Source organism: Carlito syrichta, unplaced genomic scaffold (genome assembly GCF_000164805.1).
Source record: "Carlito syrichta isolate Samal-C Ts95f unplaced genomic scaffold, Tarsius_syrichta-2.0.1 Scaffold311144, whole genome shotgun sequence".
In the NCBI taxonomy this organism is placed as follows: Eukaryota; Metazoa; Chordata; class Mammalia; order Primates; family Tarsiidae; genus Carlito; species Carlito syrichta.
In genome coordinates, this window is record NW_007255240.1 from 647147 (window position 1) to 662106 (window position 14960).

The window sequence follows — 14960 nt, forward strand, 5'->3', positions numbered from 1 at the left end:
GGGCGCTGGAGCGGCCTTGGCCCGCGCGGCCGCGGGGGCCGCTCAGCTTCCAGTTGGAATGAGCCTGGGCATAGGTTAGGAAGTGCCCCCGGTGCAGGAATCGGCAAGAACACTCGACACACGGATGGCCTGTTTTGATCTGGTTCTATCGCGGCACTTAACTCTATCCCACGAGGCATGCGCTAGTCACAGGTTCGCATAGGAAGATTGTTCCAGGCCAGCTGAGATTCTTTTCCACCTTTTTCTTTTCACTAATGTTATTGGTAGTATGTCGTTTTCATTCAGAAAGTCTGTCGGTCATTGCTCAGGGTGAGATGTACATATGCTCGTGTCTGCTCATATGTGTAGAACCACCTAGAAACTTTATTTGGTATAACTTCGCATTTTCAGTATATAGAGATCATTTTATTGTGGGCTTGATCCAGCCATGTCCTGGAGCAGAACCAGAAGAGGAATGCCACCTACAGGAAGGAGCTGGGCCTAGCCAGTAGGTTCTTATGTCAGGGATCTGTTGCAATGATTGTGGCAAAATGAGCAATTAATCAAGGGATGGAGGTTGATTTGATAACTGCGTTAGCCACAGGAGTAACTTGTTATGCTTGGACCATTCCAACACAAGACAGACTTTAAGGTCTTCTTGTGTCTGAAGAGAAAAGGTCTCCTTGCTAAAAAGGAGAATAGAAGGAGCAGAAATTCGTAACATGCCAATGCAGTACATGTCCTTCTGGAAGTAACTTTCAATTCACTCTATGCTTCAAAACACGGAATCTCAGTGACCAAAGGAAATGGGCATATGTGAGCGCATCCAAATGTGCAAATGTTGTCATTCAGATTTCTAAAGCTGGTCATGTGTATTGTCAAAGACAGATTCAGAATTAGGTGTACATTTTAAATATTTCTTGAATATGAGGATTTTCATTAATTTTTAAAATGTGAATAATTTATATATCCCATTTCTTCCTGAGAGAGGCTGATCCATAGTCCTCTAGCTTTTGCTGGGCAGCCTACCCAGATTCTCAGTACCTCAGGCTGGATGGACCCCTTTGTGGTGGGTGGGGCCAGCTGGAGGCCATGTCCCTGAACTAACATTTCAGCCTTCAGAAAATGCAGAGGCTGACTGCTCCTTCTGTGTCTTCTAGCTGTCTTTCTTTAGCTGGGTACTCAGCTTCCCCAGACATTCCTCCTTGGGCAATTTTTAAAGCATCCCTCATTAACCCCCTTCAAGTTCAAGTTCAAGTCAGTCACAAGGAGCAGGTAGCCAAGACATTGGAAAGGCTTCCTCCCCCAACAGGGGAAGCTAGGGCATTCCAGAGGGTTTACTTTTAGAGACTGTGCCCACCCCCACAGGCACACCAGAGCACACAAGTACATGTATGGGTACTCACAGGCACACATACTACCCTGTCATTGTCCCCATAGTGGTTCCCTTCAGGAAGTCCAGCCCTGCGTAGACCAAAGGAGAAGAAATGTCATTTTCCTACAGTTTTCTGCTCACATTTGGATTGAGAAATAAGATGTTTCCAAGCACATGAATGTATACATAAGTGCACACATTAACAGAGATCTGATCTAAGCCTCCCTAAAGTTTTTTCTTAAAGAGGCAGTGCTTTGCCACCCTAGTAAAAGTGATCTGGGCTTTCAACATCAGATGGACAGGTTGAGCTTGGTGGACCTACCCGAGTCAAGGAATGTTCTAGATCCAACCTCATGTCAGTTCACAACTTTGATAGAGGCTTCTTGGTCAGAAGCCTTAGAAATTTTAGGTCAGTGAAACCCAACCAGATCCTTTTTCTAAATCCTCATAGAGAAAAGTGACAAAAACAGACACATGTGCTCACAGTTGGGGACACAGTGCTTTCCCTAAATCCTCATGCAAGCCTCCCACCACTTTCCACACTTACGTCATCATCTCCTTGTGATAAAAATGAGACACAGGCCACTTAGATGACAGCTTAGACTCAGCCCACTGAAACGTCTAACCTCTGGATCCCAACCCCTCCCTGGTCCACCCCAAAACCCACAGAAATGTTTCACACTCAGGCAAAGGACTGGGCCTATCGATTGAACAAATGTGATTTTATTCTTAAGTCATCGATCCTGCTTTATTACAAGCTGTTTTGTACAGATCTCAGAAAGAGAAAGGCTTACCACAGAATTTAAATGAGTTTGGTCTTCAAATGAAAAAACATAATGTTTACCAAATACCCACTTTTTACTTTACTGTAGTTGTATTGTTGAACGCAATCTGCAGCTACGATCAGAACTACCAGGCCCATAGATTTTTTAACCACGGGGGTAAACCTTAAAAGAAGTGAAACCTAACACGATATAGATTTCCATTTCTAAATACAGTATATTACAGAAGGTTAAATATACCACCTCTGTGTACTTACAACTATAAAAGATACATTAACTATACCAATTATAAATAATTGCATTTAGCATTTCATATTAAAGGCATTATTGTACAATGAAAGAGTAGGAACCCTCTAATGTAGTACTATCAAGGTTAGTGTCTATAGTTAGCTGAGTTAGCATACTGAAAATTCAGTGTATGAAGTCAAATTCTGGCTGAACAAGTTACTGGTAGTGTAAGCACTAAGAGTTAATTGATGGAGAGAGGAAGGTGAGTTGTGAGTTGCATATCTCTGACAAGGATGATAAAGCCATTTGATATGTGATTTTCTTTATACACACACTGGTTCTGACATAGAGCTCCATTTTAGTATTTGTCCTCTCCAACTTAATTATCATGAGCACCATTTTCCCAATTAGAAAAGTACTAGTCAGTAACAGAAGAAGTAATCAAATAACACAATTTAAGTGTGTTTTTGCTTTTAAAACTGTGTGGAAACACTTTCAATTTCCTAAGTTCAAACATGAAATTACACGTCATTTGGATACTCAAAGTAGAAAAGAAAATTTCACAACCTGTTTGTGAAATACTCCGGCCCCTTGGATGAAGACCCAGTTCCTCCAAGGGATCCAGGTGTTAACTTTTTAACTAGTCAGAAATTAAATATCAAAATAGGACTTAAAAAAACCAAGGCTGTATTATAACAGTAGTTTTCCCAGCTGTGTGTTTTACTCATTTGAAATGGATAACAGAACTAGAGAAAAGGAAAATGATGCAGTTTATCATAAACCATGAATGAATATGGTAGAAATGCATAATTTGTTAAAGTGAATTATGGCTGATTTGTCAAATATGGGAGTCAATTACCCCAGGATGCTACAGTGTTGTGGTGTTAGAAGACTGGATCCTTAGCAGCAAAGGTTATATCTGCAATGTTTTCTGCCTAAGAAAGTGCCTTGGTTAAGGTGGACCATGACATAGTTTTTGAGTGAGCTCTTTGAGTTTGGTCATATTCCAAAGGCAGTATTGGTTTGAAGCTGAATCCCTCAGTCAATGTCAATATGCAGACCTCGAAGACCCACACCTGTGCACACCCAAGGCTCGGGTACCCTTCCACAGTATGCACTTCCCAAAAGCTTCCCACTGTGTAATCCTTTTTAAAAAAACTTAGTGCTAATCTTTTCCCACGGAATGGTCCCACTTCTACCTCAGAAAGAGGAGGGGCTTATTCTGTGAGCAGGTAATCCTGAGGAGACACAGGTGCAGGGCTCTGCTTGCAGAACATGCAGAGAGCTCCCGTCCCCCAGTTGTCACCAGAGTCAGATTCAGCAAAGCATTTTTAAGCAACTGTTGGACACTTCAACTACCACCTCCTCTTAACAACGCCCTGAGTATCTTCACTGTCTCTGGACCTGGTCTAAAGGGTAAAACAGAAATGGCCAACAGCTCCCTCTCCAGGCAGGACTGCAATTTTGCACACAACATATGGGCATCCACAGTTTGGTCAATAACCATGAGCATGAGAAGAAAACAGAAATCATTCAACTCCAGTAGACTTAAAGCCTCCAGAAGAAAGTGCCCCGGGAAGGTCAGATATGTGGTTTTTTTCCTTCGGCAAGTTTGGTCTGCCACATTCAGCTGTCCAGCATCTGAGGAAGGAGCCCGCCTTTCCTTCAGGGATTCTTGTCACCGAGTTTGATGGTGACAGTTTTCACCTCTGTGTATTCGGCCAAAGCATATTCACCTCTGTGACACAGAAAAGAGGAAAATTCAAGAATGGGCACATCACTTAGTCAGTCTGTAGAAACTGTTCTAGTGCTTGATTGTTCTGTCATGCAGTTTAGGGTTTGGGCAAAAGGTCATGTGATGACTTGATAGAATAATAGCCAGGACTATATAACACCATTAGCAAGTTTCAGCAACTGGATATGTGACTGCAGTGTAAACATCAAGTTTTTTGTGTGTGATGCTTTTGGAATATTCAGAAGGAATATGGGTTTACCTTTGAGGAATGATGGAGATTTAGAAAAAATAAAGAGGAGCCGGGCTCGGTAGCTCAGCCTGTAATCCCGCGCCTTTGAGAGGCTGAGGTGAGTGGATTGCCTGAGCCCGCGGATTCGAGACCCACCTGGCAACTTGGCGAGACCTCATCTCTACAATAAATCAAAAAATCAGCCAGGCGTGGTAGTGCGCGCCTGTAGTTCCGGCTACTTGGAAGGCTGAGGCGGAAGGATTGCCGGAGCCCAGCAGGTCGAGGCTGCGGTGACCAGGAGCGGCCACTGTACTCCAGTCTGGGTAACAGAAAGAGACTCCAACTCAAAAAAAAAGGAAAAAATAAAGAGGTGGGCTCCTCGGGTTGGGAGAGATAGCAGGCCAGGAGGGGGCAGGATGAGTGAAGGGGGAGAAATTACAATGGGTTTATAACTTTTAGATCACAATTTGGAGTTGCTTAAAGAGACAGAAGAGGCAGAGACCCAAGGCTATTGACTGGGGACGTGGCCAGAGGACCACAGGGAGGGACACTGGGGGCCTGTAGTTGGGCCTCAGAGCACACAGCTAGGGACCAGCTGTCAGACAGTGAGGCCTGCCTGTAGGAGCAAGGGGAGCGGATGTTAGCATAGACTGGACACAGGGAGCCCACAGCCTTTGAGTTAGCATCCGTGGTCTATTTCCTTTCTTTAAGTCTTTCAGGGCCCAGGACCCTTCCCTGGCACCATGAGCTAATCTCAGGGCAGCTCCCCTTCCCAGAATCCCGTGGCAGCTTTGGATAGATTTATATCCCTCTACAGCACTTGATCTGCTGTTAGGAGAAGAATGTGTGCTTAAGAAAAGAGGTGGAAGCAGAGGTGGCCACTAGAGGCGCGGTAGCAAGGAAGACCAGAGACAGAATCCCATCTCCTCCCTGAGACCAGTAGTTCTCAAAATGTAATTCCCAGACCAGCAGCCTCAGCTACACCTCTGAACTTGCTAGAAATGCAGATGCTCATGCTATGCCCAGCCCTAATGTGGCTGCAGAATAAGGGCCTCCCCAAAGGAATTCACGTCCTAATCCCCTGAACCTGTGACTATGTTAGGTTATAAGGCAAATAATTAATGTTGCAAATAGAATTCAAGTCACTAATCAGTTGACCTTAAAAGAGGCATATCATCCTGGATCATCTGGGCAGGCCCAGTGCAATCACAAGGATCCTTAAAAGGGAGGAGGGCCGGGCTCGGCGGCTCAGCCTGTAACCCCGTGCCTTTGGGAGGCTGAGGTGAGTGGATTGCCTGAGCCCGTGGGTTTGAGACCCGCCTGGGCAGCGAGACCTCATCTCTACAATAAATCAAAAAATCAGCCGGGTGTGGTAGCGCATGCCTGTAATTCCGGCTACTCAGAAGGCTGAAGCGGAAGGATTGCCGGAGCCCAACAGGCGAGGCTGTGGTGGCTGGGAGCGGCCACTGCACTCCAGTCTGGGCGACAGAGTGAGACTCCAACTCAAAAAAAAAAACAAAAACACAGTGGAGGAGGAAGGCAGAAGACAGGCAGAGTGAAATGCAACTACAGAAGCAAGTCCAGAGAGATGCAACAGTGCTGGCTTTGAAGATGGAGAAAGGGGCCAGCAGTCAAGGAGTGTGAGCAGCTCTAGAAGCTGGAAAAGGCAAGGAAAGCTGCTCTCTCCTGAGGGCCTCCACGAAGGAATGCAGCCTCCTGGACACCTTGATTTTATCTCTGTGAGACCTGTGGCAGATCTTTATCCTACAGAACTGTGAAATACTAAATACACATTATTTAAGGCTCTAATGCTGTGGCAATTTGTTTTAGCAGTACAGTAAGCCCCCTACATACAAGCCTTCAAGTTACAAACTTTAATGATGCACACATGCTTTTTTATGTATTCTTTTCACCAGGTGTCAGCATATCCTGTTAAATACACACAGTAATATATAGTTGATTGTATATGTATCCTGTTAACTGCATACAGTACTATATAGCTTAGTTGGGAACCTAGGCTACTTTGTTGGACTTACAACAAATGGACTTATGAACATGCTCTCAGAACCAAAGTTGTTCATATGCTGGGGACTTCCTGTAATAGAAAATGAATAAACTTACTGAATCAGAAACACTAGGAGTGGGGCCCAGAAATCTGTGGTTTAACGAGTCCTCCAGGTGATTCTGATGCATGCTCAAGTGGGAGAACCAATGGCTTAGAACTATGTAGCTTAGATAAGTTCTTTGCCTTCCCTAAACCTCAATTCCATCATCTGTAAATTGGGAATCCCATCACCTCCTTATAACAATTAGACAGAATCATATAGAGCAGATGCAATGTGCTAGGTAAAAAGTGAATGGTAGGTGTCATTGAGATAGGTAATTTCCTAGAACAAATAGTTGAAGAACTCGTGATAATGCATGATTTTGTAATCGTTCCTAAACATAAAATATAAAGCCATAAACAAAATGCTAAATTCAACTTTTGTAGAGCAGATACTCCATTTAAAAATCCCCCAAAAGGCCAGGTGCTGTGGCTCAAGCCCATAATCCTAGCACTTAGGGAGGCTGAGGTGAGGGGATTGCTTGAGCCCACAGGTTTGAGAACAGCCTTGGCAACTTGGCGAGACCTCATCTCTACAATAAATTTAAAAATTAGTCGGGTGTGGTAGTGCACACTTGTAGTTCTGGCTACTTGAAAGGCTGAGACAGAAGGATTGCCTGAGCCCAGCGGGTCGATGCTGGGGTGGCCGTGAGCATGCCACTGCACTCCAGCCTTGGTGATGGAATGAGACTCCAACCAAAAAAAAAAAAAAAAAAAAAAGCCCAAAAGACAAATGACAAACTAGAAAAAAAAATTGACAACTCCATGTGACAGAATGCTGTTTTCCTTACTATACAAAGAACTCTTACAAATCAATTAGAACACAAATGACCAGAAGAAAAAAATCAACAAAGAACATGAATAGTCAGTTTGAAAAAAAAAGATAAATTATCAATAAGTGTGAAAAAGGTGCTCAACCCCCTCACAATGAAAGAAATACAAACTGAAACAGGTGGTGAACCCATTTCTCATGAGGCAGACTACTCCATTTTAGGAGTTTATTCTGAAAACAATCTCCCATAAGTGCAAACAGGTATATACACAAGGAAATACATCAACATTGTCTGTAACAGCAAAATCTCTCGGAAATACCACAAAAGACCATCAGTAAAAAGAACTGAAGGATGGCCAAAACCCATTCTCAAGAGCAAAAAGTAGCTTGCTCCCATTTCATTTGAAAACAGAAAAGAACACACCTTTATATCCATCATATGTACAGAAAATGCACAATGTGAGGATATAATGTTGTACTGTAAAAATCAAAGGTGTTAATTTCTCAAGTTCATAAAGCAAAGTACTAAGATCGAGTTGAATGAGCACATAAGGAATATGTACAACATTAAAATCATTTGTGTTAGAATAAATACACGGATCCTCTCTTTCCATGTCTGTAGTCACTGTCCTGTTTCAAGTTCTTGCTGCTCTCATTCAACACAATGTGGTGACTCCTAACTGGTTTCTCGCCCAATCTCATCCACCTTGGAGTTCAACACCATCCATGAGCCCAGCCTTTCTCCCATTAAATTTCACCAGAATGTCAGGGGGATGGGACTGGTGACTGTTGTCCACTGCCATATACTCAGAGCCTAGCGTCATGCCTGGGACATCAAAGCTGCTGAAGAAACATTTGCCAAGTGAATGAATGAATGAATGAATGAATGAATGAACAATGTTTACCTCTAACAGTTGGGGGAGGAAGACTTGACTTTCCACCTGTCTCTACCATGTAGATTTTTTGGTTACTGCATCATTGTTTTTAAAAAGCAAAACAAAGAACTGAGAAGGAAATCACCCAGGAGGAAGAGGAATTGCAGGCTCCATCCCAAAACTTGCACAGACCAGAGCCCGGAGGGGCCTGTGGGTGGGCAGCTGGAGCCGGGGAAAACCATGGAATCCACCGCACAGGGCTCCAGCTCTGGAAAAGGGGAACTTCTTGCAACATGAAGACGTTAATTAGAGACAACTGAAGACGGAAATTGGTTTTCAAAGCAGCTTCCAGGCTCCTTGCGAATTATTTTAAAATACTTTATCAAAAGGCTTGAGAAAATGTATGCCAAGGGTCCAAAAAACAGACATTCAAAAAAGCCCGATGCGGCTAACTGGCAGGATTAGACATGGACCATGTTCAGCCAACATTCACCGAGCCCTGGCCTGGCAGGGAGCTCAGGAGCCGATGACATGCCGGGGTAATGGGAAGGGAGGTCAAGATGAGGGCCCATCCTCGGTGCAGGTCAGTACACACCAGGGATCAGGTGGGCCTGCGGTTTGACGTCCAAGAACATTTGCTTTGGAGACTGGAGTTCTTGCTGTGGGGCAAGGCTGTATGGCCTCTGGGAGGAAGACTGTGTGGGTCTGGGCTCCCAGCCCTCCCGACCTGGCTGGTTGAAGGCAGCAGATCAGAGGAGACCAAGCAAGCCCTGGTTGGCTTCATGCCAGGCGGCTGACAACTGACCCCTGTCGAGCAAGGTCTTGTGCTGTGGTGGGTCCCGGGACCAAGCTGCCAGGATTGTTCCTGACCCTGTCACACATTAGCTCCCTGAGCTGTTTCCTCATGTGAAAACAGCTGTACCCATCTCATGGATGGTTGTGAGAATGGCATGAACTAACAGGTAACTAACAGGCTTGACGGAGCCTGCCATAGAGCCTGTGCTCAGCAAATGACAGTTGTCACCAGTGCTACTGCTGTGGGGAGGCCCTAGTGACCCCAGCCCAGGCCTCCTGTCCCCAAAGACTAAGCAGATGTAAGAGGCAATGAAGCAGAGGCTAGCAGAACTCAAATATAAATGAGCCACAAGGTAGAGGAAGAGGAAACGTGGTTTCTGCAAACGGTCTTCACGGCCAAGAATTTGCTGACATTCCCTAAGCAGAAGCCAAGGATAAGGCAGAGACCAAGGGACATGTGTCACTCAGATGTTCGGCTGGCTCTGGGGCATTTGCAGTGAATCAGGGCTGGACCAGCAAGGACTGAGGCAGGGGAAGAGGACCCCAATTCCATGCAGACTGGCCAAGAGCATTTGTTTAGGGATGAAAGTCAGCCCTGTTCCTTTGTAACAAACATCCTTACAAACCTCGAAGGGGAGCCACGCAGAGGCCCCACCAGGGCCCAAGCCAAGGGAAGGGTTGGAGTCTGTTCCCACTGGACCCGCTGGAAGATGTGCAAACAAGTACAAGGTAACACATTTGTGTATAGGCCATACAAGCTGTTTCAATAAAAGGAAGCACGTGAGCCCTTGGGGATGTTCTGGGAATGGCCCTGGGGTGCTGTCACAGATGGTTTCTTGGGAACATTGATACCACGAGATGTTTGTCCAAAAGGCTAATAAAACCCTGAGCATCATCAAGGAGGACATAGGGAGAGAAGACAGTGTCCGGCTGGAAATCATGGCATCTCCACTCCTGGGATGCTCCTGCCAGCTCTGGCCTGGGCCAGACACAAGGAGGCTCATCCATTAATTTAAACCTTGGGAGCTCATTTTCCCAGAAGGCAGGACCAAAGGGAAACGTGGAGGGGTCTGCACACACTGATGAGGCCATAGAGGCTCAGTAGGAGAAGGAATGGGAATCACCCACGGTAGGTGTGCAGGGCCCCTGCTGGGCTTGGAAAGCGGACTGGATGGATCCAGAGCCTGACCTGGGTCAGAGCCCATCGTCCCTGCTGAGGGTGGGAATTTGTGTAGGTCAGGACATCCCACGTGACAAAAAGTACTAAGGTTCTGCCTGTGTCCCCATCCAGGAAGCTTCTGTCAAGTATTCCCTGAACGTCCCAGTGTGATGGGTGCCAAGCAGGACACAGGAGCTGAGACTTGGAGGAGGACAGGCTGAGGAAGAGCATGGGGAAGGGTAAAGGAGGAGAAGAGGAAGGGAGAAATCCCCACCAGAGGGACACGGCTGACCCACAAAGAGTGGGGCAGGGGGAAGGGGTAGCAGGCTGGGGCTCGAGTCACCGTCTGCAAATCTAGCAGATGACACTTGGAGTGATGGAAACACTTACAGTTCTCTGCCGTTTCCCGACATCTTAAAGCCACCAAATGGAGCCTGAGCGTAGATGGCATTGTAGCAGTTGATCCTAGAAAAAGAATGCAGGCATGCTCGCTGTCACCTGGAGAAGACCCGCTGGATCTGGGCACTGCAACCGGCAGGGTGCAGAGCTTGCTTGATGAACCGCCTTTGCCAAAGTCTCAGTGATTAAAGCACAGTGTACTCTCAACTGCTGCCTGCTCATCTTTTCCATCAGAAACTAAAATTTGGACATACTGAAGTCAGAGCTTCTCATGGAATAGGAATGGGATAGGAAGGGGAGAAAAGACAGGACGGCACAGGGGAGTGAGAATCCGCTTTGAAATGAGGCAGACCTGAACCCTAAGTTCTGCTTCCCGGTTCTGTGATTCTGGTCTATGGCTCGACCTCTCTAGGCCACAATTCCCTCATCTTAACATGGGACAATAATACAAAACCGCAGAAGTATTGGTGAGGCAGGGACTTGTGTCCATTCTATGCACATGAGCATGTACTGCTTTTAGGATCAGAACCAAAAATAAAGCAAGGAGGGACAATACAGCACAGGACATAGACACATGGGCACCAGAGCCCGCTCTGCCATCTACCAGCTGTGCAACCCTGGGCAAATCACTCAATCTCTCCGTGCCTCAATTTCCTATTCTATAAGATGGAGACATCATGGTGTCCACCTCAGAAGGTGGTCACGGGCACTGAGCAAGGTACTGAGACAGTGCTTGACATATGACTCACAATTAGTAGCCCTCTGTTAACAGTCTATTACCGAGGCTAGCAAGCCAGCGGCTCAGGGGAGCCAAGACACACACACGCTTGACTCACCAGACAGTACCAGACTCTAACGCAGAAGCCAGCTTCAGGGCTTTGTCCAGGTTTTTTGTGAACACGGCAGCTGTGAGTCCATAGTCAGTGTTATTTGCTCTTTTTATTACTTCTTCGATGTTTTTGAACTTTAGTATCGGTTGCACTGGTCCAAAAATCTATGAGTAATTGCAAGAATAGCAGTGAGAGGCAGGTTGAGTGAAAAGGTATGCGCTGGACAGGTATTTCTTCTTTCCTTGCTTTTTTTCATATACCCCTACCCATGCATGAAAAACAATAATTGGAGAAGGACAGATGTCCAAACATTGTCTTAGCTGCATGACTGTTGAAATCTGAAGGCAAGAATTAAAATGAAATAAAATAAAAAATAACAACAAAAAACATACGTTGCATTTAAGAACTCTCATTGTCATCAGGGTTTCTGAGAGCCGCCAGCCCCTAAAATTTGGAATAACCCATCAAGTTGGATGCCCAGAAAACAAAACCTTTGGGTAACTTTTGGAAAGTTATCTGGAAGGATATTTACAGACACATTGTAGGACTGTGTGCCCTGACCTCTTGGTACTATGGTTTCTACCAATGAAGCCACCCTAAAACGTTTCCACAATAACTCTCAGGGGAAGGAATGAGGCAATGTTCACCACAGTCTATCACACAGCAAAGACCAAAAAAAAAAAGGAAGAACTAAGGCTTGAGCATTTAAAGATGATTTTGAGGGGAGCGTGTAATTGACTCAGTATTGGGCACAGTTATAGCCCAGCAGGAGAGGGTCCAGCCTGCCAAGATACCTTCCCAGACCCCTCACAACCTCCTGTCACAGGGGTGTTTAAAGAGTTGAGCTTTGTGCCATCATAGCTGTCAGTAACCCATGAAAATCTCAAGGAGAGCGTCTGTAGGATGTTAGCAGGAGCTCCCAATATCATTCACTCTTCCATGTGCCCCAAAAGACCACAGCCCAAGGTCTAACCACCTGAGACTGGGTTCTCCTTTTATAGATCCCATGTGGAAACGAGCGCTCATCCAGTTTCACAGGGGGATCGAAAGACAAAGTTGGATTTATACTCTTGGCGGGGGGGTCTACTGAATTCTCATTACTTCCAAGGATGCCGGTGATGGAAAATATCAGTGAGCGTTCTAGCTGGGACACAGTCCGTGAACGAATGCTTGTTGAAGTTCCGTCTGGGGGGACTGAAGGCAGCTCTGGGTCCTGAATCCACAGGGCCCTGAATCAATGCCTAGAAAAACCCACAGGTGGCAACAGCTCTCCACCTGGGCCGCATGCCTAACTCGAGAGGAGACTGAGGGACTGCTGCCCCCCAGAAACTATGAGCAGTGAGTGGAAACGGAGGGTTAGAACTCTGTACCTGCTATATAGGTTTGGAGTTTACCCGAGGTAGGGGCAAGACAATATCCTTTAAGGACCTCCCGAAAGACAGGAAAGATAACACAGAAAAGAAAAATGCTCAGGTCACAGATGCCTGGGATCCTAGGGGCCCTAGTGAGGCTCTGTGGGTCATACTGCTTGCTGCAGTCCCCACAAACCTCCTCTTTGGCAATCCGCATGTTGTCGGTAACTTCTGAGAAGACAGTGGGTTTGATGAAGAGCCCCCTGTCTTCCATGGCCGAGCCCCCATATTCCAGCTTGGCTCCTTCCTTCTTCCCACTCTCGATCAGCTCGAGGATTTTGTCAAACTGCTTTTGGTCAATCTGCAAAACAGAAGCAGAAAGCACAGCCCAGCTTCCTTCTGGGCAGTGGCTGCTGTCCATGTTTTTGACAGCCTTCAACACAGTTAGCCGTCCTCCCCCAGCCCCCAGCGTGTTCTTGCCAAGCCATTGTCCCTGTAATTATTATGTTTTGTAGGCAAATATTCCTCTGATGCATGAGCAGGAGAGAGATGGGGAGTCAGGCTAGCCTCATCCTCTTGAGGTTTGGGGTTTCTTCACACATCTGACTTCCCTCTCCATACTGCGAAGCGAGTCCTTGGGTGATATAAGGCCTGAAGTCTCCGCATTCTTTGCTTTCCCAACTCTCTCCATCCTACTCAGGTTGCTGAGTTGAGCAATACAGGATGTCCAGTGAAATGTGAATTTCAGAAAAACAACACATGGTTTTTTTAGTATAAGCCTATCCCAGACAATATTTGGAATATACTTATGCTAAAATGCATGTGCTGTTTATCTGAAACTCAAATCTACCTGGAAGCCTTGTATCACCCACCCTGCACCCTGCCCACTTGGCAACATGGATCAGGGTAACATGACTGGAATTCTCCCTCGTGGTACAGAAAAGTGAGAAGGAAAGCTGACCACTGTCCTCAGCTCCCCTCAAGACAGAATGGAGTGAGTCTCCAGCAGGGCTGGGGTGCTTCTTGGCTGGCAGGGAAGCAGCTCATGAGGCAGGCTCCACTTTTGCTATTCTGTTTAGGAATCCCCATGGCTGGAGTTTGCACCATACCTCCAGCCTGACACCTAACTTGTGGACATAGTTCCAACCAGCTGTCAAAGGGGCACCCTTTTGGGAGACTGGTCTCAGGGGAAAGTGCTCTTTCTGTCCCCACCACCGGCTCTTCTTTCTGAATCGGAGGGATCCCTGTCTTCGTCACGACCTCATTGACTGTCGTCCTCCTCTTTGGCTGGGAGGGACAGAGCTTTACATGGTTCACTGTAGTTGAGACTTTTAGGTAGAAAATCTGGCTTCATTCCAATGATACAAAATAGAAAAATAAGCAGTGCATCTGGATGACTGTCCCTGGGGCACAGGCTGGCTTTCTTATGAGGGAAAAAACCAGGCATGGTGATTGATCAAGTATCTCAGGAAATGTGGATCCAGTTTTAGAATGCTGACTCGGATTCATACCTCCCACCTTATTCCAGCAGAATTCCAAACAGATCAAAGATACAGCTATGAAAAATGAAACCATAAAAGTTTTTAAATTCTCTCATGTGGAAGATTGCCCCTGCAAATCTGGAGCAAGAAAAGATTGATAAATTTGAGTATGGAAAAAATGACAAAATCATTGTAAGCAAAGTCAAAGGGCAAAACAAACTGGGAAAAAAAATAGTGACAAGCCAGATCATAGAAAGCGAATCTCTCTAGCATGTATGCAAAGAGGCTTTAGAAGTGATAGGAAAAATGACCAATAAGATAAAAATATGCAAAGCAATCGAACATTTGACAGAAATACAAATGGCTTTCAAACCCAGGATAAAATGCTCTACTTTATTCATAAGAGGTTTATGCATATGGAAACTCAGTGAGATACCATTTTTAAACTCTCAGATGAACAAAAATTCATATCCCATTAGTAAGGCTAGAGAAACTGACATACTTACACCATGTTGGTAGGCACATACATTGATGTATCCTCTATGGAAGGTAATTCAGCAAGGCTTACAAGTGTGTCCCCACTTGGTCACCCTACTTTGGGGATTCTGGCCCAGGGATTTCCTTGTGTGTGTGCGAAATGACACACTCTGTGGCCTTGTGTGTGACCACACATTCCACATGTTAATCAGATATTACTTAAATTCTGGTGGCTTCATACAGCAGAATTCTACGTACATGTGAAAAAGAATGAGGCAGGTTCCCATGAACTGGTACAGAAAGATCTTCAAGTTTCTTGTTAAGAAACTAATCCCGTGCCTTTGGGAGGCTGAGGTGAGTGGATTGCCTGAGCCCGCGGATTCGAGAC

At 45.8% G+C, this 14960-nt stretch overlaps 1 protein-coding gene across 1 annotated transcript in view; it reads right to left on the bottom strand.

The window, feature by feature from the left end:
• Nucleotides 1–3672: 3672 nt before the first annotated feature.
• The window catches only part of ALDH1A3 (aldehyde dehydrogenase 1 family member A3), a 30653-nt gene continuing 19365 nt past the window's right edge, over nucleotides 3673–14960 (bottom strand). The window contains exons 8-11 of the mRNA XM_021717810.1: nucleotides 12811–12975; nucleotides 11269–11426; nucleotides 10424–10498; nucleotides 3673–4102 (exon numbers count right to left, since the gene is read on the bottom strand). Coding sequence (XP_021573485.1) covers nucleotides 4030–4102; nucleotides 10424–10498; nucleotides 11269–11426; nucleotides 12811–12975 — 471 coding nt within the window. The 3' untranslated portion in view covers nucleotides 3673–4029. The remainder of the gene's footprint in view (nucleotides 4103–10423; nucleotides 10499–11268; nucleotides 11427–12810; nucleotides 12976–14960) is intronic.